Consider the following 25,717-nt stretch of genomic DNA (forward strand, 5'->3'; position numbering starts at 1 on the left):
TTATTTTGTTTTTTAGTATGCATTTCCCAATGCCGCAGATCAGAGGATTTGAGGCAGGGCCGCGTTAACCTATTGGGCAACATGGGCTGCAGCCCAGGGCCCCGGCCACTAGGGGGTCCCAGGAACAGCAGATTACGTTTAATTTTTGAATGGGGTTTTGATTTTATACTGAACATTTTGGTCCAGTTTCCCAAATGTTGAGTAGCCTACATTGTCCTGTCGCAACAATTAATCGTCAGTGTCAATGAGAGTGGAGTTTGTAGACTAGTCACTTTACAGCAATGTCTCACGAGGCTATTAGAAAACATGATAAAATGTTCTTTGGCACTTGCATTGATTCAGACTTGTGCCAATTTTTACTTATGCATGCGGACTGTGATTCATTTATTTCGTCTTCAGTCTGTTATAGGTATGTGGGGTAGCCACAGTAACTTGCAATTCTCAAGTATTATTCTAACAAAAACCTCATTATTTACCAAACCCTACAACAGTTCAATTTGATGACCTCTCGGGGAAATACGTTCATCTGCATCAACTCAACCGTAAGTAGCCAACGTGTGTGTTCATCTGCTGCAAGACGAAAAGAAATTTAGACGAAAAAAGACGAAATTTAACCCTTTCGTGCGTACGGTCACACCTGTGTGTTTTGCCGTTTAACGCGTATGCTAATACCGGTGCGATTAGAAAACTAGATTGGAAAAATAATTTTAAGATTTGAGGAAACAGCGATTTAACATAATAAAAAATATAGCAAATGCTAACTGAAAGCTATGAGAAGCTTAATAACGCTAATGAAAACACAACTAACCATGTGCGGTCCATAGCATGAAAAATAAGTTACGTCGAAAGAGTTAAAGATTAAGTCCGCGTTCTGACAATCCGAATCGTGACACCATGTGGTAAACACGTTTATGAAACGCTTTTAACACGTCACACCACATAAGCACCACTGTTAAACGTTAGAAATAGGTTTCAGATACGTTCATTATTTAACGTGTTTAAGACTTATTTAGAACGTGTCAGTCACGTCGGTTATTGACGTTTAAGAAACATTTCTTATTGGGTTCTTTCCATTGGTGTCAACAAACACGTTTGGTGTACGTAGTTTACACGTCGGTTTTGTTGAACACCAAACCAAATCAAACGTTGTTTTGGTTCAAATAACGTGTTTTGCTACTTCGGTTTTAGTTTTCCGGTTGAAAATCGTGGACATAGGGCCCCGGGAGGTTGTGTAATTTGGTTTACTCTCACTGGAAGTCCTTGCATTGCTGTCCTGAAGCTGATTGAAGGTGATGTTAGCCTGCTCCGTGGGCTTCAGGTTCAGCTAGTTGAGGGGCCTCTTTTTCTAGGTTACTGTCAGACCAGTGGAGCACAGGGATAAGGTATTCTCACACATGGGCATGGAAGCAGTACAAGACAACATCCTTCATCAGATAATTTTAGTGCCTTTTGCTGCAATACACAGTACTGTTAAAAGATGATTACCAGTGTTAGGCATTGGATTACCATCTTTCACCAGCAATGCTACTGATTCAAGAATCCCACGATGCTTTGCACTACATGTGTATGTGCACTTATTTTACCCATCTATAGTGTCCTGTCTATCTGCAGCTTACATTTGCTAAAATATGACCAACAAAGTAAAAAAAAAAAAAATTATATTGTGTGCAGACGTTTGTTTAACCCATAATCCATACTACAACATACATACAATTGTTAATGTTATTGTATAAGTGTATAATAGATTATTACGTTTATATTATTGTTTAGAGTGTTGAAATTTTGCATTTTGTGTAAAAGGCTTTAATTCGTCATTTTAAAACGTATATCCATTTTCTGCTGTTCCATTAGACCATGCCAGGGTGTGTGGGAGTAGAAAAAGGGGTATGATTACGTTAACCTTATTTGTAATGTGGCACTCTGGACGGCTAAAATGAAGAAGAGATGTTTATGCGTTATACAAAGACTTTTGCTGATGGTGGAAGAATTTATGCTTTAGAGAAATGTTCTCCGTATTCAATTCTTTCATGTTCTCTGTCGCCTTTTGAACCACGCTCCAGCACAGTAGGTGGTATTATACACGGGCAATAAGGATCACCAAACCACAGAAGAAGAAAAGGAGGCCTGCTTTGCGGCAACTGTCGTGAAAGCACCAGTAGTCCTCCAGCTGCGAATCATCTGGCGGAAGCATGCCTAAAGCCAGTGCGTACATGAAGTTGTTTTATTTGATGTCATTTTTGTTCTGAGATGTTGGTTTTCGTGTTCATCAGTGCTTCTATATTTTTTCCTGGTGTTTGCTATTACAGGACAAAAAAGAGCGAAATGGCTAACATTTCGTGGGAAGAACAAGGTAAGCATGGTCTGGCATGTTATACGAGCATGGCAACTCGCTATCAAAAAGTCTGGGACAAATGTAGTCGATTGTTGGCGCTTTAAACTTGTTGATTTAGTTGTAAAGCATATCGTGTACACAGTCATTCAATGTAGACACATTGGCATTGTTGACTAGCAAGTTTAATCAACTGACATCCCTAGACTAATGTTACATTCCAAGACCCTCTTTTTCAAGTCACGGAACCAGGTTAAAGTCTCCATATTCGCGTTTTAGTAAATTGTCCCCTTATGCGTGAGCTGTAATTTTAATCTAAACGCGTCTTCCTATACTCGAGTTGTCTCATTGATTTAATCGGATCTGAAACTAATTTGCGTTCAGATGTGATTTTATCATAACAGGAAATTGATTAGGAATTGGGTGGCCTTTGTTTCGAATAGTACACTATATTGATATTAATACTTTAATTGGCAGTTAATTTAGTATGCTGTGACATATGGGACAATATATGATTTGTACTTGTGACTAATGACGTGTTTGTGTGCTGAAAACGTTTTTAACAGATAATGAGTGTTTTACAGTCATAATAATATGTAGTTGACACTGAAAGTAACATTTGTTGTAGTTTTAAATTCCATTCATTGGTCCTCTTTGGCCCTTCTTTGAAGATATGTTAATTTAAAGTGTCTGTTCTCGTTTTGTTGCATGATTTTGTCCGTTTTAAGGCTCATTTAGGCTCAGACTGCATATTAGAGGTGTCAGCTCATGTTTTAGTGGTTAGATCGTATTTTTGTGCTGTTTTCAGGGGAATGATGCGCAGCAGCAGAAAGCATCACAAGAAGGAAGGAAGAACCCAGGCCAGAACACAGGGCTGCATGCACACCTGTTCAAGGAGAATGGCCACAGAGATGCAGAACTCAGGAAGAAGAGGGTGAGAAGGTTGCTGCAATGCTGGGCTCAACTTTGTGTTTACAAGACAAAGTGTGAAACATATTTGAAAGGGAAGTTCTTCATATTATTTTTTGCACTAGGTTACAACAAGCCAACTGCAGCTTTTCTGTCTCTTTACTGTAGTGCGTGTGCAGGCTGGTGGGCAGGCCGGCTTGCATGTGTATGTGTTTGCTTGCCTGTATGCCCATTTAAAGGCAGCAGCTTTAATAGCCATCTATTGGGGACAATGTCCATAGGTTGTGTACTATCTGACTTGCCCTTTTGTTTCTATCCAGAGTAGCTGAAGATGTGTTGTAACATTGTGTGTTGCTGAAGCAGGCTTGTGTAGCAGAGCATGTTGATGAAGCAATTTTGTGTTACAATAAATATATCTGAAGCTGTATTGTGTTACCATTGTTCTGCTGTTTTTTGTGTCCTTATCAGATTTTGCAACTGGTCGCAGGAATTTATAGTGTTAGATAGATAGATAGTAGAGTAGTAACTAGCTATCTAGCTAACAAACTATTGTTTAAAAATAGCAAGAGAGTGAGTGGGCTACATCCACCATCAGAGGAAGCAAAAAATTATGGGCGGGCATTTGGTACTGTCAGCTGTACCTGCTGGTTGCACGTTCTGATGGGTTGCAAAAAATGACAGGACACCGTGTGTGGTACTAAAAATGTATGCATATTAGTAAAGCTGTATTGTGTTGCCATGTGTGTTACTGAAGCAGTATTGTTTGTTGCCGAGGCTGTATTGTGTGCCACTGTTTTGCCAGAGGGAGAGCCTTCAGGAGAAGCAGAAAATTTCTCGGGACAGAGAGCTGTTAAAGAGGCGCAGTCTGGGCTCCTTCCAGAAAGATGTTCTACAGCGACAGAGAGAATTTGAGAGGAAGGTAACAGGCCAGGATTTTCTGTGCAGTTCTGTTTAAAATTACATGAAGTGTTTCAGATGAAAATACAGCTTCAGAAGAACTCGGCCACATAAAACGGGGTCTGTTTCCCCCAGCTTAAACTTAGTGTAGCTGTTTGATGCTAACTGTTTTAAATGATCTCTTATTTCATATTTGTCACATACCTAGGCAGTGATGGCTTCAGAATTTTTCAATTTTTTCTGCATCATCCGCATCCTGTTCCTAAGATTAGAGCAATTTACATTTAATCCATGTCTGCTGCCAAATATTTCCTGAAGCTGTTCAGGTGCCCCACCTGGAGTCAAGCCGGCAGCCACTCTTTACCAGTGTGCCACACTGTTGCACTGAGAGGAAGAGCAGGTGGATGAGCAGTGTGTGGATTTTAAGGCTGTAGTGGGGTTCGGCAGACTCACTGTCACATTGCCAAACACTGCCACATATCACTCTGCCTCTATATGTGATCCCTTTGCACTGTAGGAGGCTGAGATGCAGAATTTAGACAAACACGTCAGCTTTGAAAATGAGAACTCCAGGAAGGCGTATTACCGGGAATTCAAAAAGGTGCGTGGCTCTATGGAAGTGATTCAGTGTGCAGTTTGACTTGTGGTATGACTAGGTGCAGCACTATCAACAAGCTATCAGTATGTTGTTGTATTGGTGACTCAGAGCACTAGCTAGCTCTCATCTTTGCTTTAATTTAACACTTGTATGTGTCATACTGCACAAATTGTATAATTAGAGGTATTGCATAACAGATATAGTAGGGCTGCCCCCTAATAGTCGACCAAACATTAGTCGATGAGAAGAGTCTTAGTCGACCAAGTTTTCATTGGTCGGTTAGTCGCAGAAAAAAAACTCAAACTCCATTTGGGAGCTGCGCCTTGTTAAAAAGTTATTAGACTACGTCGGCAGAAAATTATCCAAAGTGTGGGATCATTTCGAGCGTGTTAAGGATGACCCCAAGAAGGTGACATGCAAACTCTGCATGCAAAGATTCGCCTATCATTCGTCGGCCTCAAAAATGACTTATCTGAAACATGTAGGGGAGAGCCAGTATGAAAGTAACACGGGACAAAAGTAACACGGCGATTTTCTCTGAGCCCATACAAGTCTGATATGCCTGACTTCGTCAGCATGTACAGCATGCAACACTTACCAGAACCCCAAGGTGCGTGGATACATCATACTTTCACGGAATTATACCCGTGAAGCTGTTTCCGTGAAGCTTTCACGGAAAGTAAATTCACTCAGTAGTTCTAAAATTATCTTACATTTTTCCAATCTAGTGTTCTAATCGCACAGTTTTAGCATACGGGCTAAACGGCTAATCACACAGGTGTGACCGCACACGCGAAAGGGTTATTCCATTATGCTAAATAATTAATGGCCTAATTAACATTAACGAATTGCAAAGTTAAGGCTATATGCAGCTGAATAACTATATTGTCATATGCATTATTAGGCTTACCCAAGTGTTCGTGGGGACTGGGGAAGCTAAATTACCTTGCTTAGCCTGTATTTAAATTATTAAATTAATGTCATAAACGTGCGACGACTAGTTGACTAATGGCTTGAACTAACTACTACTACTCGACTAGGAAAATCTTTGGTCGGGGCAGCTCTAAGAAATAGCAAGTACTACATTTTTCTGAGATGGTGCATTCCTGGGAGAAGGAATTGTTTTTCAGTAGGTTTTCTGTCTGTCTGTAATTTCATCATGCATTTATCACGAATTTTGATTTACCCATGGCTGGGGTGTGGCCCATGACTGGGGTGTGGCCCATGAGGGTCTACTGACTGCGGCTCCTGTGCGCAGGTCATTGAGAGGGCTGATGTTATTCTGGAGGTCCTGGACGCCCGTGACCCACTGGGGTGCCGCTGCCCACAAGTGGAACAGGCTGTGGTCCAGAGTGGCACCAACAAGAAGATTGTGCTGGTGCTGAACAAGATAGGTAAGAGCCAACCAGGGACAGGTACTGGTGCTGAACAAGATTGGTAAGCACCAATGGGGGGGGGGGTGTGGAGGAGAGAGAGAGAGGGAAGGAGTGTGGAGGAGAGAGAGAGAGGGAAGGAGTGTGGAGGAGAGAGAGAGAGGGAAGGAGTGTGGAGGAGAGAGAGAGGGAAGGAGTGTGGGGGAGAGAGAGGGGAGGAGTAATGAGGAGAGAGGGAGAGGGAGGGGGTGTGGAGGAGAGAGGAGGGAGGAGGAGGAGAGAGGAGGGAGGAGGGAGGAGGAGGAGAGAGAGGTGAGTGAGGAGGAGGAGGAGAGAGAGGGAGTGAGTGAGTGAGGAGGATGAGGAGAGAGAAGGCGAAGGAGGAATTGAGGAGGGAGAGAAGGAGGGAGTGAGGAGAAGGAGAGAGAGGGGGAGAGGGAGGTAGTGGAGGAGGATAGAGGGAGCGAGTGAGGAGGAGGAGGAGTGAGAGGGAATGAGGAAGAGAGAGGGAGTGAAGGAGTTGGATAAAAGGAGAAAGGAATGGAAAGAAGGCAGCATACAGAGGTGCATCTCCAGGCAGTAGCCATGGAGTTTACCTCTTTTACACTTATCTGAACACTTATCTGAGCCGGAATAGAAAGGGACATCCTGGCTGAGCTCCCTCCCTCCCATGAGCATGAGCTGTGTCATTAAAATGATGCTGGGAAGGAGCCAGAGTTCGGGTGGTGGCATAGTCTTGTCAGCATGTCTATCATGTATAACTCTTGAGTCTTAAGGCAGTGTGGGGAGCTCACCAACTGGGGAGATTTGAACCCAGAAACATGCAAGAGTTACTAGATTTTATTATTGGATTAATAAAGCTGCCTGAAATTCATGCCGTGTTGCATCAGGCAATTGCATGGACTCTTTTTCAATGTTCTCAGATGTCCAGCACAATTGGGTATAAGGTGTGCTTGTCTTGCTTCCAGGTCGTTTGCAGTCCAGTGAGTAATAACCAGAGGCTTTACGTTTTTAGATTTTTTCTAGAGGAATGGTATTAATTTCACTAAAATGTTTTCCTTTCACCTCTTTTTCCTCTCCTCTTGGGCCATGCAAAGATCTGGTTTCTAAGGAAATTGTGGAGAAATGGATCAAGTACCTTCGTAATGAGTTCCCCACCGTGGCCTTCAAAGCCTCTACTCAGCAGCAGAACAGGAACTTGGTGAGGAAGGACACTGGAAGTGTCTCAGCATGCCAGCATTTTGACATGCTGAATCGGGCATTGTCACCCCGATAAGTGTCCATCCATGCTACACCTTTCCCTGTTTGCTGCCTACTGTGAATCTTCTGCATGTTACCACCTAGATGCTTAAATTATTACCCACCCACCCAATTATCTTTGCGTGTTCTCTAGTGGACTAAGAGGAAATTTATGAAAATGCCCTCTGACTGATCTTCTCTTGATATGGAACGCACTCTGACTGTTCTGTTAATCTAGAACTCGTTCTGACTATTCTGTTGATATGGAATACATGCTGCATGTTCTGTTGAATGTGAAAGTGGCAATACTATAGTAACAGGTTGTGCCATGCTCCTTTGTGACATCACGTCTTGTGGCTCCACCCCCTGCAGAAGCGTAGCAGCGTCCCCGTGGCTCAGGCCTCCTCGGAGCTCCTGGGCAGCAGTGCATGTGTGGGGGCGGACCTCCTGATGAAGCTACTGGGGAATTACTGCCGCAGCCTCGACATAAAGACCATCATCACAGTGGGCGTAGTGGGTGCGTACTGCGCAGCCTTCAGATCTTGCATACTCAGTCTAACGACAGCATTCAGCTTCAGTAAGGCCTCCTTCACATCCACTCAGTCTAACAGCAGCATTCAACTTTAGTATTATGGCCTTAAAATCTCACACACTCCATCTAACACCAGTTTTCAGCTTTCAGGAAATTCTAAGTTATTTAAAAAAAAAAATTCTACATTTTTGACCATTATCCTTACCATATTTGTGGTAAAAAAGCAGGCAACACTTATTGTACTTACAGTCAAAAGTCTATTCATTTCACCAAATAACATGTTTGAGATTTAATGAAAATATATGTAGATTACCTTAACTGGTACACATAGGAAAGATAAACATGTTGAGATACATATGTAATTATTTTGAAAATGCAACCAAAGGACATAAAGGAGACAGAGAATTTCTTGATTTATTTCAACATTTATTTCAACTGCAAATATCGCAGCCGACTTTGAAAACTTCACTTTCCTAGCTTTGTTGGCCCTGTGGTACCTTTGGAGAAGGTATTGGTGGAGAAACTTATTGTGTTCGAATCAGACAGTTAAACTGTATCACCAAGATTCATTTGTGGAGTAAAACTGGATGGGTTTTTGGTTGGTGTTTGTGTTTATTTCAGTCGCTAGCAAAACTAGCCTGTTACCTAACATTAACTCTAGGTGAGTATAAGTTATGGTAACAAAGGACGCTCTCAACTGCATTTTGGAATATATTTTTATATGAAAAAACACACTGACCAGCGGTTTTCATAAGAAAAAGACGTTACGTTTGAACACTAATTTTGTTTAGCTACCAAGCCACGTTAGATACTATGTAGATACTATGTGATACTATATGGTGTCTTTATGTAATGTCAACTAACTAGCTTCACTGGCTAACGTAACTTAATTCAGTACATGAACATCTATGTTAGTTAGCTAGGTTAGCAATTTCTTTAGTTGTAAAATAGGCTACATTAGTTATATCTTCTCTCTATCTGCTATCGCTATTGTTAACATGCACAAGAATTACTCCCTAACAAAAAAAGTTTATACTTCATTTATTTGTTGAGGCTTATTTTATCGATGGCTTGCAACTTGCTTATCCGAGTCGATGGTTGTACCATCCCGAGTTGACAGTACAGAGAAATATCCAATCAGCTGTTTGATTAGCTTGGCGATGAGCATCTGTCACACACCAATCACACAAACGTTCGTCCAAACATTGATTGTTGGTTGGCAGGTCATTCCTATTGCCAGTTTACCTTTCCGTTCGAGATCAAGCCAACTCTCCGTTTTTTGTCAGCTCATAGAACTCTCACCATTGTTTTCACCTTCATTCTGGTATGTCGCGTAAATGTCTTTTTACGTTCATTTGGCTTAAGGCGCTCCGCAGAAACACTGAGGCGCAGCGCCTAAGCCTTTCTGTGTTAGGGAAAACCCTGCAGGGGGATGTTAAATGTGGCCCTGAATGGGATCTGAATCTGTCCTTGATAGGATGCCCCATATTCAGGTGTGAAGCTGCAATGTGCAGTGGATCTTCTTGCTCATAGATGTGTAGAGCTTCAGCTTTCCCAAATTTCTCAGGTGTTTGTGTGAGAGGGCTGGTTGAGACCACCTGGAATAAGTGGGGAGCATAGTTTTCACCTGGGCATTACTGAAGGTGTTTTGAAGCCTCTTTTAACTGTTGGATTGTCTGTAGGTGTGAATAAAAGCACTGGAACATCAGAGAAGAGTGAGCTGTGTGAAACGAGTGTCTGATAATTTGTTGTGAATCGGTCTCATTCTAGTGTGTCTTTCAGGCTTTCCCAATGTGGGGAAAAGCAGTATGATCAACAGTTTGAAGCGAGCGCGCGCCTGCAACGTCGGGGCCACGCCTGGTGTCACCAAGTAAGCTCCCTTCTGGTGCCTGTGATTGGTCCTAGTCCTAGGGTAAAGCAACGTCTATATGATGCGATAAGCCAATCATAGCTCAGGGTTCGCCAAATTCTGTGATGAGACACTTGTTTTGTTTTCCTGTGTAGAAGATTGAGTTCCTGACCAATGGAGAGTCCCTGAATAATGTACCAGTGCAGTAAATAAGTGATTACTACATATATTTATGCCATAAGTAGGTGAAATAAAAGTAAGAGCATGTAGACCAGTGTTTCTCAACCCTCTCCTGGAGGGCCCCCTGCCCTGCATGTTTTAGATCTCTCCCTGCTCCAACACAGCTGATTCAAATTATCAACTCGTTGTGAACTCCTGAAGCTGCTTAATTATTATTATTAAGCAGCTTCAGGAGTTCACAACGAGTTGATCATTTGAATCAGCTCTGTTGGAGCAGGGAGACATCTAAAATATGCAGGGCAGGGGGCCCTCCAGGAGAGGGTTGAGAAACACTGTTATAGAAGGTAGCACAGCCCAGGAGCAGACACTCTGTAGTGTGAAGACAGAGCTTCACACTACAGAGTGTGTAGTAGTGGAACCCACATATGGCGAAGCTCTCATTTGTGTGGTGTCCCTGAAGGTGTCTTCAGGAGGTGCACCTGGACAAGCACATCAAGCTCCTGGACTGTCCAGGGATCATTATGGCGACCTCCAAAAGCGATGCAGCCATGATCCTGAGGAACTGCATGAAGATCGAACAGCTGATGGACCCAGTGGAGCCGGTGGCCGCCATCCTGCGCCGCTGCAATAAGGCTCAGGTTTCGTTTTTTTTTTTAATGGAATGCCCACTGCTCTCTCCCCTTCTCTCAGTGTGAAGTGCCTAAACTATCATTGCTAGTGCTGTCCTGAAAGTATAACACCTTATAAAGTGCTACTGTCAAGGTAATGTGCAAAAAACAGAAAAGTATCTCATAAGTATAAAAAAAAAAAAAAAAAAAAAAAAAAAACTTACAGACTTGAAGTCCTCATGATATAGGATCACATGAGTGATTTGATGGTTATGTGCACATTACAAAGGTAAACAGTGGCAGGATAAATATATATGACCTTTATAAGGTCATATATACTTATCTCAAACAGATGAGTGAGAGTCAGAAAATGGGATAAATGAATGAGAGAAGGAAATGGAAACATATGCATGCAACAATAGCACAACTCATACTCTTCCCAGTGCCCCCCCCCCATCTGTCTGTCCCCCCTCCGCCTTCTGTTCCACCACCTATCTCTTTTCCTCTCTTCAGATCATGCAGCACTATGGTGTCCCAGACTTCCAAACTCCTCTGGAGTTCCTGGCATTACTGGCACGCCAGCAGGGTAAGCTGCGGAAAGGGGGGCTGCCGGATCATGACAAGGCTGCCAAGAGTGTCCTCATGGACTGGACTGGGTAAGGAGTGGAGTAGGTGGTAGAGAGACTATCCTCTCTCTCATTTACATACTGGGGAGAGGAGAGGTTGATAGAGGGAGTGTCCTCTCATTCACATACTGAGATGAGGGTGATAGAGAGAATCTGCTCTCTCATTCATGTACTGAGGAGAAGAGAGGGTGGTAGAGAAGGTGTCCTCACACTCATTCATATCGCAGGTGTCTTCAGGCATTTTGCTTATTTTTCAGCACAGTGTGCAATTTGAGAGAGGAATGGAGCTGAGTTGAGCAGCAGTGTTTTTTTCTGATTATTTTACACATTCTGACTTGTAGACCCAGGATTGGGGTGGTCTGGTGTAATTGTGGGGAACCCCAGGTACACACGGACATAGTTTCTGTGTAAAGACTGTCGATGTGTCCCTCCATATCAGCACATTGACATGCCTTCCGTTTCCATGTCTATGGCAGCGGCAGGATCAGTTACTTCACACACCCTCCAGAGACACACACGCTGCCCACACACATCAGTGCTGAGATTGTGGCAGAGATGGGCAAGGCCTTTGACTGGGAGGAGCTGGAGAAGGGCAACCAGGAAGCACTGGCTGGTAGGATGTGTGCACATTGGTGTGTGTAGTGCAATGGGGTGTGTGTTCATATGTGAGTGAGTGAGTGTGTCAGTAGAGCAGTGGGGACTGTGTGTGTGTGTGTGTGTGTGTAGCTGTAGCTGTAGCTAACTTGTAGCTGTCTTCATTATGTGATAAAAAGTCCATTTTTCTGCAGCACCTGGGCTTGCATGTGGTGCATGTGATAAACTGGACACATTGCGTGTAATAAGATGGACATCTCTTGATGACTTCTGTTGAGTTTTGTTCATGTTTGTCAGTATGCATACTGGTTGGAAACCTCAAATGCTGCCCCTGGCTCTAGCAACCCACAATCCCCTCCATTAGCTAACTCAAGACCTTGAAACATGACATGCAGTAAAATGGCAACAGGAAATAATGCTGTGGAAATGAAGCAGGATGGTCATAGATGTTTCCCATAACACGGAGAATCGCCGTCTGAATGGCTCTCTCTCTCTGCCTGTAGAGGTGAGCTCTCTCTCATCTGCAATGCAGATGGGGTTGTGCATGGCTACCTCAGGCATGACGCAGGGGGAGCTACCCTCTGACTTGGACATTCAGGGAGACGATGTGGATGACTGTGAGCCAGAGAGGACGGAATCCATGGAGCACGATGCTGATACCAAGGTATACGCTCGCACGCATCTCTCGAAGCGGCTACACTGTCCCAAAGGCGTGGAGCCTCAAGTGGCATTGTTGGCATACAGTTCTGTAGTTTCTGATCATTTCAGTTCTTACCTTTTTTTGTAACTTCAGAATTGATAGTTAAAAATTCACATATCTAAACCCAATCTGAGCGCAGGGTAGCTGGTATATCTCTGTGTTTGTATGCAGACTTCAGGGCTTAAAGCAACAAATTTTTCTGAGCCTGAAATGTTGTTGTTAACAAAATGGTAACAAAATGGGACGCACGTACATTTACGCACGTTACCACAACAGCTTTAATTCAAAATTGTTAAAAAAAAAAACAAAACATTAATACAATTAACCTGAAAGACAGGTCATGTTCCGCTATAATTAAATGCAGACTTTATGATTGCACACGCGGTCTTGGATGGATGAAGCGGCAGCAGCTACAGCTCCCAGCAACGTTGACATATAAGAACCCGAACAGCTGCTTTGTGTGAGGGATCTGTGTCATGTCGAAAATAATACCTTTGCCGCTAATCCCATTCTGTATTTTTTTTTTCGAACACACAGTGCAAAGCAGCTCCCAGGCTCGTTTAATCTGTGACAACATTCGTCGAACGTTTGTCCGTCATTACCGTTTTCATCTAACCAAGTCTATCGCCATTTATTATTCACCCCCTGTTCTATTGTGCTTGTGTCTGCGACAACCTTCACAAGTTTTGCTTCCGTGCTCCATCCATTTCAATGCATGCTAGCCTATTGTGCAGTAATCAACTGATACAGTCCCCACAAACACTTTCTGTCACCGCCTCACAGAAAGTTGAAACCAGCTGCAGACTGGATAAGAACAGTGACGTGGCGTTTTTCGGATGAGTTTTAAACAATGGTAGCCTGTTTATGTGAAGTACTGGCAGGAGAGCAGTCATTGTTTTTAATGAAATTGCGTTCCGATCTGGGAATATCAGAGCCAGTATACGCTAGTAATGATTCATTGCCTGATCTTAAAATCTCTGCACGCCGGATTTCCGGTGTGGGGCCAGATATCTTCAACGCATGAGACTTCATGGTAGATCTGTTTGTATTCATGCGTATGCTTGATGGTGCATCTCTGCATTAATGTGTATGCTTGGCGGTAGATCTCTGTTGGTATTAATGCACAGGCTTGGTGGTAGATCTCTCTGCTGGTATTCATGTTTAGGCTTGGTGGTAGCCATTAAGACCTGGTCAGTAAAGGTGTAAATTTTATCATTCTTTTTACATGTGATGTATGTTGCACATGTAATATTTTCTTTGTTGGTTGTTATAAATGTCTCCATTTAATAACAACCAACATGTCTTAGCACAGTAGATCATTTTGAATTCTTTTCTTCAGCCCCTCTCTCCCTCTTCTTACATTCACTCCCTTTCTCTCCTGCCATCTCTATCTCCATCCACTCCAGTTTGGGCCAATGACGGTGGAGATCCCGTTATCCCAGGCTAAGTCGGGGGGTGTAGTGGAGACAGTGTGTCCACGGGCCCTGGACTTGCGGGACATCCTGCATGTGGACCCCCTCCAGCAGGGCCAGGCACTGCTGGCAGCCAGCAAGAAGAGGAAGAAGCAGCAGAAACGAGCTGGTACATTCCCACACTGTCCTGCCCACTCCCACTTGGATAAAATAAGCCGCCTCAACTCCACTTCATCAAAATGTTTATAATACAAAAATATCAAAAGTACTTAGAGATTTTTGAGGGAGGTAACGGAAAACTCAGCTTCTCCTATAAGATGAACCGGGACTTTGTTTTTGTCTTTGCTTTTCTGCTTTCACAGCCACCCAGGGTTCCCTGTGATCCTGTGATCCTTAATTCAGTCATCTCAAAGGACCCTCCCTCTCTCTCTCTCTCTCTCTCTCTCTCCACAGACAAAATTGCAACCAAGCTCTCAGACACACTGACGTCTGCGATGAACTTTGCCTTCCTGGACAGCTGATGAAGGTGTGCCATTCAGGAACGGGAACTCTGAACGGCCCTCCTGGAGGGGTGTGTATACGTGTGTGAAGAAAATAACATGCTGTGCTTAATGTACATTTCACACACTGCTTGTACAAATAAAGTCTGCAATTTCTGAACTGATGCACGTGTCCTTTTAAATGAAGAGTGGACCTTATGTAAAAGGTGTGAATTCAGGACTACACCCCAGCCTGTGTACCTTGAGCCAAGGAGAGAGATGGAGGGGTCCTGCTCTGATGAACCAGCAGGAAACTGAACTGTGACTTTACACAGACTACCGCCACAAATTCGCTGGCACCTTCCTGCTTAAACTTAATGCTGAAGGTACACCTGTATAATCGCTGTGGTTAAAAACTGCACTTGCTCCTTTGCTGACAACAGAAGACCCTCCTGTAATATAAGTTGGGCCTCCTGCTCCTTTTCCTGGAGCTGGCTGAGACTATATGCTGTGGTAACCTTGGAAACCACTGCAAGTTGAAGTTAAAACAGCCACTAGTTTGATTTGGCTGCACTAATAACCTGAAATTTCATGAAATCATCACTCTTCTCAGTCCTCTTCACTAACAGTCCCAGGAAAAATTGCTGTGGTCAACAGAAATGATCTGTGGTCTGAACAGTAAATGTATTTGCACACAGATACAACTTTCAAACAAATTTGGCACTTCAAAACAGCTCGAAGAGGATGCCTTTTTTAATCACTCATGGAATGTTCAGCACATCACGTATGGTTCAATATTCTACAGTAACACAATAAAACTCATTACACCTGTACTGTTAACGAGTCTTGAGAGCAGTGACGGTACCAGGCACACTCGTTACTGAGGGCCTGTTCCCCTTCTCCCTGCAATATAAGCACACGCACATTATTGCCCTTTCCTTCTTAAGGATATTGCCTCTCCATCAACCTTCTGAAGGGCGTACCTCTCAAATGCTGTGCGTGTTTCTCACATGTGGAAAATGATCTCTCCAAGTTGTGTGAGCTCTGCTCAGCTCGGCCCTTCTCCTCTTCCACTTGGTCCTGAATGTGGCTGAGAATTTGGCAGAGGGTGTCTTGCTGCAGTGTGCCTGAGATGACAGGCATCTGAACTCAAACTGAGGACAGATGGCCAATGTTGTTATATGCACTGCCTGCATTCAAACACACTCAAATCTGATTACATAGGTAGGTCTGCTATTCACTGCACAAATGCCAGGTTAAAGGCACAGTTCAAGGACTTTCATGGATCTCTTTTTTTTGGTCCTTACTTGTCATCTAGTGGCACATGAAGTATCCTGATGCTACTCTTGGGATTAGTCAGGGACTCATTTTGGCTGGTAGCAAGGCCTCCTTTTCCAAAGCACAACAAAGCTTTGGCCCTTTGGTCATTTTGCCATTCTGCCTTGTTCACTACACGAGTGGAGTGCTCAAGTTCTCACTCGACAGGCCACCTTTAGCATTGTCCTCAAGGTACTCACTGGGGTAAAGGGGAACAAGAGGCGAAACGGAGGCCTGCTGCAGGTGACAGGGTTTGCCTGCATGTTCCAGGCGCTTTTTTGCTCACCTTAGATGCACATTCCGATTTTGTCATCTATTTACTTTGCATTGACAGTGACCAGCTGCAGAAGACCTCTCATATCTAGAAAAAAGTGACACAGCAATAAGCCGTGTGTTCTTTGAAAAAAAAAAAAAAAGCAAATGACATGTTTGTCCTTCTGGTGATATTTCCTGGCAACCATGTAACCAGGAACAGGCCTTCGGAGGCCTTTGCTTTTCTCATGTCCATGCTAGGATGATTGCTCGCTCATGTCTCGGTGGTAAAACATCAGATGGACAGGGTGAAAGCATTTCAAACACAGGTGAAAATGGTCCACAAACATTCAGATGTTAGTCAAATAAATAAATATAATTCACATAAAATACAGGTGATGCAGGAAGCAAGTATGCCTTCCCATGATCCTCAGCTTCCTAGTGAAGAAGTGCAAGTGGGCCGAATGACCTTGATCTGAGGTGCACCGAGAGAGGTCTAGAAGAATGTGAGCATTACAGAAACACTGAAACACAAACTCTATATGGCCATGGCACAGTGATGCGTTCCACGTCGCCAGCAAAGCAAAGCACACATCCACGATGAATGGCACTGTTCACTGTCCTCTGATGAGCTGAGCTGGCCTACGGACCTGGGCAGAGGTGGACACCACATCACAAATCTAAAAAGAGGCAGCGATCAGAGGACTCCCTGCCAAACAATGCCCCATCTCCCAACTCCCACCCGCCCCCAACCCCCCCGATAGGAACATGTTTACACTTCATTTTTAATTATGTTTCCAACGTATTCAAAAGGTTAGGGAGATAATACTTTTGTTGCAGTAGATTTAGGACACAGACTGCAGGAGGTGAGCCCAGCCCTCCCTCGCAGGCCAGAGTGTGTGTGTGTCCTGAGAGCCGGAGGGGGCGTGCGCTAGGCATTGATGGCCCTCCAGCGGTCGCTATCGATGCTGTTGATGCTGCCTACAGCGTATGGCCCAGACACTACATCATCCAGGTATGCGGCCGAGCCATCGATCTGTGTGCTAGAGTATGAGCCCGGCTCCTGCTCCTTCCTGCTGACGCCATAGGTGGGCGGCAGGTGCACATCCGAATCGTCTGGCTCGTCAATCTGGGACTTGTAGGAGAACAGGATCTTGGGCTCCGAGCTGGAGAGAGAGAGAGAGAGAGAGAGATAGCAGTACTGACCCTGTAGTTAAGGAGGTCAACCCCTCATTCAGTACAAATGAAGCTTCCCTTAAGATTCTCTGTCATTATGAACAAATGCAGCTTTACGTAAGATTCGCTGTCATTAAGTACTAAGGAACCTGTGCTTTAAAATTCTCTGTCATTAAGTACAAATGAAGCTATGATTCAAACTGATATCTAATGAAGCACAGCATGTCCTGTTATTTTTTTAGAATGTTATTTTGCTTGTTGAGATGGCTAAGATAATCTTCAGGAGTCCCGCAGCATAAACAACTGATATCTGTGAGTGTTTCACATTCTATACATACCCGAAAAAGCCTTTGAGGAATGTGATGTAGATCAGAGGCGCAAACACAGAGAAGTACAGGAATGTGGTCACGTCGACACAGCTGTCATGAAACAGAGTGAACTCCTCAGTGAACAGCTGAACATGGCCTGAGCCGCCATCTCTCTGCATACACGGCCAGCGCCACAGACACAGTACAGTCTGAGTGGCAGAGGAAAGGGAGTCCTAAACTCCTGCTATCAATGACAGATTATGGATGATGAGCATAGATTCTCCTTTCTGAACAGAGCCTTTAAAAAAGCATGTGGCCCAGAGAGGACTGCTGTGTTATTCACCTGAAAGCCAGACAGGCTTGGAACAGGTCATCATATCTCATATCCACACTTCATATCCACAAAGCATATGGAGACTTACCAGAGGCCTTGGATGATGCCAGCACACAGCAGAGCACTGCCCAGCCCCTGCACCAGGTTCAGCACAGACAGGATGGCCGCATACACGTAGAAACTCCTTTTAGCTGCAGGGAAATCACAACGATATGAAACCCACAGAGCGACATACATAGAATCTGTTCCTTGCTGCAAAGTAAATGCTAAGAGACCCAGGGACAGAGGCATTTCTCACTGATGAGCTGCCCCACCTTACAGCATAAAGCCCTTTTATCACATTGGATGGGAGGTGCTCTATAAACAAAAGTCATTATCATGAGCACTCACATGGCAGGGATATCCTCTCCCTCAGAGGGGTTTTGGGAAGGATAACAATCAAAGAATAAACCTGGGAAGAGACAAAGCGCAAGTATCAGCATTTTAAATTCCCTCCCTCCTTCTTCACGTTAGCTTCCATAACTTTCACAACATCCACTGGTCTTCAGTATAATGTGCAACAGTAAAAATGACAAAATTCCATTTCATAGGAAATGAAACTGGTTACTGGTTACAGACCAAAAATCCTCATGTTCATACACACAGTTATCACACCAACAATATTTTAGAATAGCAAAAAATACACTAGGAAGATTTAAGAGCAGCACTAATCACCATCAGTAAGCATAATTTTGAATACACTAACTCACAGGTTAAGAATATTTGATAACAGCACTTTACTGAGAATAACACTGGAGATTAGCAATAATTACCAGGAAGAAAAAGCAGGAGCTGGCCAACCAGAAGTGACGACCACCGTGGCCGTAAATGTTGAAATCTTCAGCAGAGAGATGCTCGTCAGGGTACAGGATTTCCAGAGTCCCCTGGAAAAATACAACAGTGTGCTGCATTAACAAACCTCACAGTGCCGCGTTTACAACCCACAGAGCGCCACGTTTACAACCCAATTCTGTAAACTTGTTGAATTGTTCGCTAGTAGCAACACTTCCATTACCTGAGACCAAAATCTGATAATACTTTTTTGTCAGACAAGTCTGAAATTTTTCTTGCATCACAGCAGCTCCATTTGCAACATCACAAAGAAGACAAGAATTAGGACAATGAAACAAAGATAAATACATTAACATTGCAATCACAAAGGACAATATCCAATATACATTTGATCTGGGATTAAGCTCCATATTTAATTTTAGGATTGACTGATGCACAAAAAAGTGCTTCAGTCTAACCCTATTGAATCGTGGAACCCTGTATCTCCGGTTTGATGGTAACAATTTGTATTCACTGTTCAGGACATGGTTGGGGTCAGAGACAATGTTGTCAACCAGCCTTAATATGTTACTATGGTAGGCCGATTCATAGAGTTTCTCAAAGGGTTGGCCTGCAATCTTTGAGCAGATTTTTATTTGGTGAAACAGTTTTGATTTTAAAGTAGTGGACAAACACTTGTACCATACAGTATTACAGTACTATAGAATACATAATCACAGAAGTAAAAAACAAAAGAAGTGAAAAAAAGACATGCAAAACATGAAATTTCTTTTCATTTATTATGAATTTAACTTGTAAACTTGTACAAACTTGTAAACAGTGGCAACCTGGCGATAATTTCCTGAACACTTAAGGAATGCACATAAAGGCACATACCTTTCTTTCTTAAAAAAAAAAAAAAAAAAAAAAAACATACCTACGTCTAGGTATTATTTAAAAAAAAAAAAAAAAAAAGTCAGTTAATATTGCTGCAACCTGCTAACAAAACTTAAAGTGCTTCTGATGGTTATCAAATAAATACTAAAATATTAAATAAATAGTATAAATATAATAAAATAAAGATCCATTAAAGTGCAGCATGTAGAAAATTATAGTTCACTGGAAAACCGAAATGTTCCCAAACAGGCCTAAAGGATACGGAAGGGTTCTCAAGCCCTGGCTTTGCGGTCGCCATACTTAAGAGTCTGCATCACTGAACGTGCCAATTCATTTGCTAAGTTACGGCTCCATTATGGAATCGGAGAGGAAACTGAAGCCCCTTTCAGACATGCACTGAAAGCTGGAACTTATCTAGCGATTAGCCGGAGGAGCTGTATGTGAGAACGCAAATGTCCGAATCAGTCGGACTGGACATGAGACGGATTTCGTTCTGCCAGCTCCCTAGTACTAAGTCCGTCTCATGTCGGAGTGAGTCCATGTGTGAATAGAGCGGGTAATTTGCCGGAGAGTTCACAGCGAGCGAGTAGGCGTGTTAATGACGTTTCTATCATGCGACTGGCGCGAAACCGGAAAAATACAAACATCTGCTTTGTACTCTTTTCTGCTTGCTTGTATATTTCTTTCCATTCTTTCGTTGATATTGCAGATACGTCCATATACATGATATTTTGAGTCCAACGATCGATCGTTAAAGAGACAGTTAGCTACAGCTATACTGCCAAAACTTGTCTCTTACGATGATTAATAACGTTGTTTATTATCTAGTTAGTAGCTAGCTAAGCTGTAGCTAATAGTGATAGGTATATAACAGGAACTTACCTTCCTGTTATAATAAATGTATAATTAGTAGTGGTGTAACGGACCGTAGTTGATCCCCCCTGTGATGGAGTGCCGTCACTATGGTTGAGTATGCCCTCTGACTGCCATACCAACAAGCCTGGCTCTTTGGCGTCGCGATCAAAGTTGCATGGTTGGTACCCCGTAGACCCGGGTTCGAGGCCGGGTGGGGTGACTGCTCTCGCCCTTTGCTACACCCCCCACAGTTTGGCACGCATGTGAACAGCAGATTAATTGCAAAGTTTAACCATAATAGTGTGAAATGCCGTTTACTTTACTTTTTACTTTCTAAATCTTGATGCAGAGTTGCAGAAAAAAGATACAAGCGCCATTTTAAAAACTAGCAACCTTACTTAGCAGAAGCATTGTGAAGATGAAGGCTGCTTCTGAAATCGCTCACTTGTTCACTCATTCAGTCTTACAATAAATTAATAATTTTCTGAATATAGTTTTGTTTGCAAGTTTATTCGAACATTTGTATAAACCTAACGTTTTGGTTGACTGACCATCAGAGCATAAAAAAGTTATGCACGTAACTTGCATGGTAAAAGCTAGACTATATTCACTCGGATCACAACATGCACCAAACCGATCAGTACGGTACAAATACATGTACCATTACACCCCTACTCTAGACCCCCACAAAAGCACACCATATTGACAACTCAGTTCAGTGTGGTGACTAAAGATGGGGGTAACCTCTTACCTGTGTGATAGAATAGGCCAGGGCCAATACTGCAGTGATGGCTAGAACACGCTTAATGCTGGACTTGCTCTCAAGGTGACCTAGGAACAGAAAAACAGACACAGGTAGAAACAGGGAAGTACAGACATAGGTAGATGCAGGTAAATTCAGACACAGGTATACACAGGTCCACACAGACCCAGACAGACACAGGTAACACGGACACAGATAGAGGCAGGTAAATGCAGACACAGCAGTGAGAGACAGCAGAAAGACAATACTGGTCCTGGAAGATATGCCAGTCTTGGGAGTGTTCATGCAATCAGTTCCAACCAGTACATAAACAGAAATAAGGCATTGATACAGAGTCCATGCAAACCAAAATGCCAATTAAACCATAACAAATGATGCAATTATCCCAAGCTTCCACTCATGGCTCTGAAAAGTCAGAGGTGTGAAGAGTCCACATACTGAAGGCCAGTCCCAATATGATGACACTGAGCTCAATGGCCAACAGGAAGAAGCGTGTGATCTCCCACAGCACCTAAGGACATCATAAGAGAAAACAATAAGATCAGGAAGTTCCACTGTGCCCCAAAGATCCCACAGCTCCTAAGGATATGATAAGAGAAAACAATATCACAGCCCGCTGTAGTGTTCATGTCATTTTCTCAGTGTACATATGCAGACGTCTGTGCACACTGTAATGTTCAGTTCATTAACTCAGCAATATGTAGACATCTGCACACATTATAATGCTCAGGTCATTAATTCAGAGAACATATGCAGATGTCTGCGTACACTATAATGCCTAGTCTAGATCATTCACTCAATCAGATGTCTGCGCATGCTTTAATGTTCAGGTCATTACTTCACACAGACATCTGCACATGCTACAATGTTCAGGTCATTAACTCATGCAGATGTCTGTGCATGTCGTAATGCGTAGGTCATTCACTCATGCGAATGTCTGCACACACTATAAAGTGCAGGACATTAACTCACAGATGTCTGTGCACACTATAATGTCTAGGCCATTCACTCATGCAGACGTCTATGCATGCTGCAGTCATACCTTGTCGATGATAGTGGCTGCACTGGAGGCGCTGACAGTCATGGACACTATGGCACGAGTGATTCCTACCGCTGCCACAACAAACACCTGGCACACAGAGTGGAGTGGGGACCAACCATAGTATGAGATCAGCGAGTTAAACTTCAACCTGACACATCAGATGGTGAGGCAATGCACACATAAATTCAAGAGTGAAGTCCATCTTTCACTGTGATATTGTCCATGAAAACATGACTGAGGCATGCAAGAATTAGAATGTCAAAGCAGCACCTAATTTCTCCACAAATTAGATGTAGGAAGTCAATGACAGCTGCCATCATCCATCATCTGAATCCTAACGGGCTGTCTACCTGTAAATACATAGTGTGATGCAAACCACCACCATTTGCAACACTTCTGCAGATTGCTGGAACAGTAAATTGGATGCACACATACCGTTCTAATAAGCAACCTGTTACTGTGAATGTTAAAGAAATACATGCAGCGTTTGTCCACAGTAAAAGGAGCAGTTATCAACCCCAGAATGAAGCGTTTAGCTGATGTCAAAAGCTCACCAGGATGTAAAAGGTGATGAAAAATCGGGCTGGAAGTGAGGCGGATCTTGGCCCTGGCAGATGGAAGCTTCCACATCAGGATATGAAGAACACCACGTTGGGTACGAGGAGCAGCAGGGTCCCAGACCGCACTCTGGATCAAAACACAGCAGCTAATTGGAAAGGACCGGACAGCAACCAATCGAAAGGTCCAGCCAGGATGACAGCAGATCATAAGAGCACTAACAAATGTGTCTATTTAGAACTGTTCAATTGCATTCTATCAGGGACATTTCCTTACATAACCCCAGCAGGATTCATGATTGGTCATAACTGTTAAATCTGTGGTGGTCACACCCTGTGATTTCTGCACTCATACATTACAGTAAACAGATCATAATACGGGGACATGTAACAAAGCATTACGGTAGATTTTAGCTGGGAAGAGGTAGCAATACATTCATCAAACATATCAAAAACTATGAATACATTGCAACTTGAAAATGGCATCTAGAACCAACACAGCACCATTGCGGCATTTTGGAGTCATCTGCATCTCTTTCAGCTAAGCAGTACTTGGCCAGGTTGCCAGATGGGTAAATAATCAGCATGCTAGCTATGCATCTAGCTGCCTAAGCTCATCAGTTATTATGAATTAGGGGCCTAAGACACCCTGTGGGGTGATAGCAGCTGGCAAACAGGACACAAACAATGGTCAGGATTTAACATGGATTTAACATACTGGCCTAAACATCAGTTTACAGTTGAAGTTACAATATCCTCATGCTTTTGTAAATATACAACACCCGATGTTCCCCCTTCTTCATCCTCTTTATCGATTAAGGAGCAATGCCACATCACACTTCGCTGAACTCAACAACATGGAAACGTCGCGACACTACCGACGAGAATAACGCCTTTCCTGCGACGCATGCGCAGAGGAATGAAAACAAATGCAAGTCAGCCGGGGAATTTTTCTTCTCCACATCTTATCGGTACGCTCAGCAATGATTTACAGAACAACCAAGATTATGAGGGGCGTCGATCTAACCACTAAGGTTAAGCAACAGGTTTCAAACAAAGTTTTAGACAACTGGCCTTACTTCCTCTCATAAATTTATATAAACAATACCAATTTACCATATCGACCTGGCCTAAAATGAACTGTTCTGAGGTAGTAACAAGTGCCAAAAGCTCTAGAGCCATAAAACAATTGATGCAACTGTTGCATACATAACCACATCTGTTCAAAATATATTACCACTATGTCGCAGTCACCTGGAGTTGCTGATGTCTTCATACAGAACCTGCAGACACTTGTGCGGTTTGGTAATATTGGTTTCGGGGTCCGGTTGCCAGGTTGGTGACACGGATGCGTTCTCCGTTGCTGTGGGAAGTATGCTGCCATTGCTGTACAGCGTAAAGCCCACGGCCGCGGTCACGGCGTCGAGCATGCTGCGGCCAGTCTGTCTGCGGAAGCCATACGGTCACAGTCACTACTATCGTCTCCATCCAGCCAGACTAGTTACCTCAAAAATTATTCCCCATCTAAACGGAACAGTGTTTATTTAACTAGCGGATGTTACTGGCAATATTTTATAACACAAAAATATTGTATAATGAACTAATCATAAAGTCGCTGAATGGCTAAATTCAAAGCGACTCCCCTAATATAACACTTCTATTGTGGACTGCTGCTACATAAGTACCCTAGTGCTGGCCATTAGCGTCACCCGTTAGTGCTCTCCCAACCTTCGCAGCGCGATAGCTAAGCTAAGATAGCCAACTCTTCAAGTTCTAAGCGACTCCACTAATACAACCCTTCTGTTGTTGAGTGCTAGCACATTCGTACTGTAGCGCTTGGCATTAGCGTTACCTGGTAGTGTTCTCCGCGCCTTTGCAGCAGGTTAGCTAACTAGCGTTAGCGCTATGCCTCGTGACACCGTCGCTCGCGCAAACAAACTTTATCCACTTGAGGAACGCGTTGCGCTAGCGAGTGAGATCTCGAACGGCCGGTGGGGACCGGGAGACCTTTATTCAGCTAACGCAAGATGACCAAGATATAACGCTATAACGTCATGAATATTATCTCATTGTCATTAGGTGACCAAAAGCATGCAGTTACAGCTGGCTAGCGTCAGTAGCCGGGTAAAAACTTGTAAAATAGACGGTAAGTGAGCTATAACATCCCCGTTTTGATGGCTAACTAACTTCCCCCGCTATGCCAGCGATCCAATGTTTAAGCGTTGTAGGTAGGCTAGGTAATACAGTTTAGCTAGCTGCTTCCCACAAACGCAAGGTTGGTAAAGCTGAAACCGTCAAAAAGCCTTATCCGAACAACATACCTCGGTGTCTATGGTCAACTATCGACTGTTATTTATCTCTAAATTAAGCGAAATCCTTAGCGAAAGATGTCTTACCTAGCTAGCTATCTAGCTACATGAATTCCCTGTATCAGCTGACAGGTTTCGTCTTCTACCCTGTATTTTCATCAGGGAAGCACTTCCTTCCTCTTTGAAACTTGGGGACAGTCGACCAACCGCCTATAAAATGTTGTTTACCCATCTGCAAACATTGTTTGAAACGATTACATGAAGACAAATTGTGAGTTGGATGAAAATGGATGGTATCTGGTATACTAAATGTTCTCAATTTTACTCTGTTTATTTTTGTTTGATACAGCTTACTATCTTACAACCCGAAGAAATATGCCCCGCCCGGTTCTCTCTTCACTGAAATGATATTTAACCGTCCCAACTGTGAACGCCAGCGTTGCTGTTGCATCGTGGGATTTGTAGTATCTACAGTTTGAACTAACCGTGTCAGTAAAGCACAGTCTCAACAATGGCTCTTACATTTTAACAAAAGATAACCCAAACCGACTGCGAATACTAATAGGAACCCAAACCCAGACACGTGAAAGTATTTAACGCGATCAACAATGATTCAATCACATTGAAATCCAAATGCAAATCCATTGCAAAATGAAAGTTTTCAGAAGACAAACTGATGATTAGTTTAGGAAGTATTTATGGTGTTCAGCTGTTTTGCACATTTGTTGTGCTTGTAGCTGAATTTGGTTACATTTTGAAGATTATTTTTAGT

General features: G+C 43.2%; 2 protein-coding genes across 3 annotated transcripts; one reads left to right on the plus strand and one right to left on the minus strand.

Moving 5' to 3' along the window:
* The first annotated feature begins 485 nt into the window (after positions 1–485).
* On the plus strand, positions 486–14,498 carry gnl3l (guanine nucleotide binding protein-like 3 (nucleolar)-like). Of its 2 annotated transcripts, none has more exons than XM_036532388.1 (16): positions 486–542; positions 2,066–2,202; positions 2,307–2,350; positions 3,138–3,263; positions 4,041–4,157; positions 4,653–4,736; positions 5,992–6,127; positions 7,204–7,307; positions 7,718–7,862; positions 9,660–9,747; positions 10,367–10,544; positions 11,028–11,170; positions 11,617–11,753; positions 12,238–12,398; positions 13,841–14,015; positions 14,300–14,498. In XM_036532388.1, the coding sequence occupies exons 2-16, from the start codon at positions 2,190–2,192 to the stop codon at positions 14,365–14,367; spliced, it is 1,719 nt and encodes a 572-aa protein (XP_036388281.1). In that variant the 5' UTR covers positions 486–542; positions 2,066–2,189; the 3' UTR covers positions 14,368–14,498. The 2 variants fall into 2 exon arrangements, with proteins under 2 accessions (XP_036388281.1, XP_036388282.1); XM_036532389.1 differs by having other exon boundaries at positions 507–542; positions 2,061–2,202.
* A 579-nt stretch (positions 14,499–15,077) lies between these two features.
* Positions 15,078–25,315, minus strand: tpra1 (transmembrane protein, adipocyte asscociated 1). The gene is given in 13 exon segments (XM_036532249.1): positions 15,078–17,060; positions 17,409–17,489; positions 17,801–17,903; positions 18,103–18,163; positions 18,525–18,635; positions 21,026–21,105; positions 21,476–21,548; positions 22,080–22,166; positions 22,634–22,654; positions 22,656–22,714; positions 22,717–22,766; positions 23,891–24,082; positions 25,033–25,315. Coding segments are annotated over 12 exon segments (1,137 nt in total). The 5' UTR covers positions 24,067–24,082; positions 25,033–25,315; the 3' UTR covers positions 15,078–16,825.
* Between the last annotated feature and the right edge of the window lie 402 nt (positions 25,316–25,717).

This window comes from Megalops cyprinoides, chromosome 6, assembly GCF_013368585.1.
Source record: "Megalops cyprinoides isolate fMegCyp1 chromosome 6, fMegCyp1.pri, whole genome shotgun sequence".
NCBI classification, from domain to species: Eukaryota; Metazoa; Chordata; class Actinopteri; order Elopiformes; family Megalopidae; genus Megalops; species Megalops cyprinoides.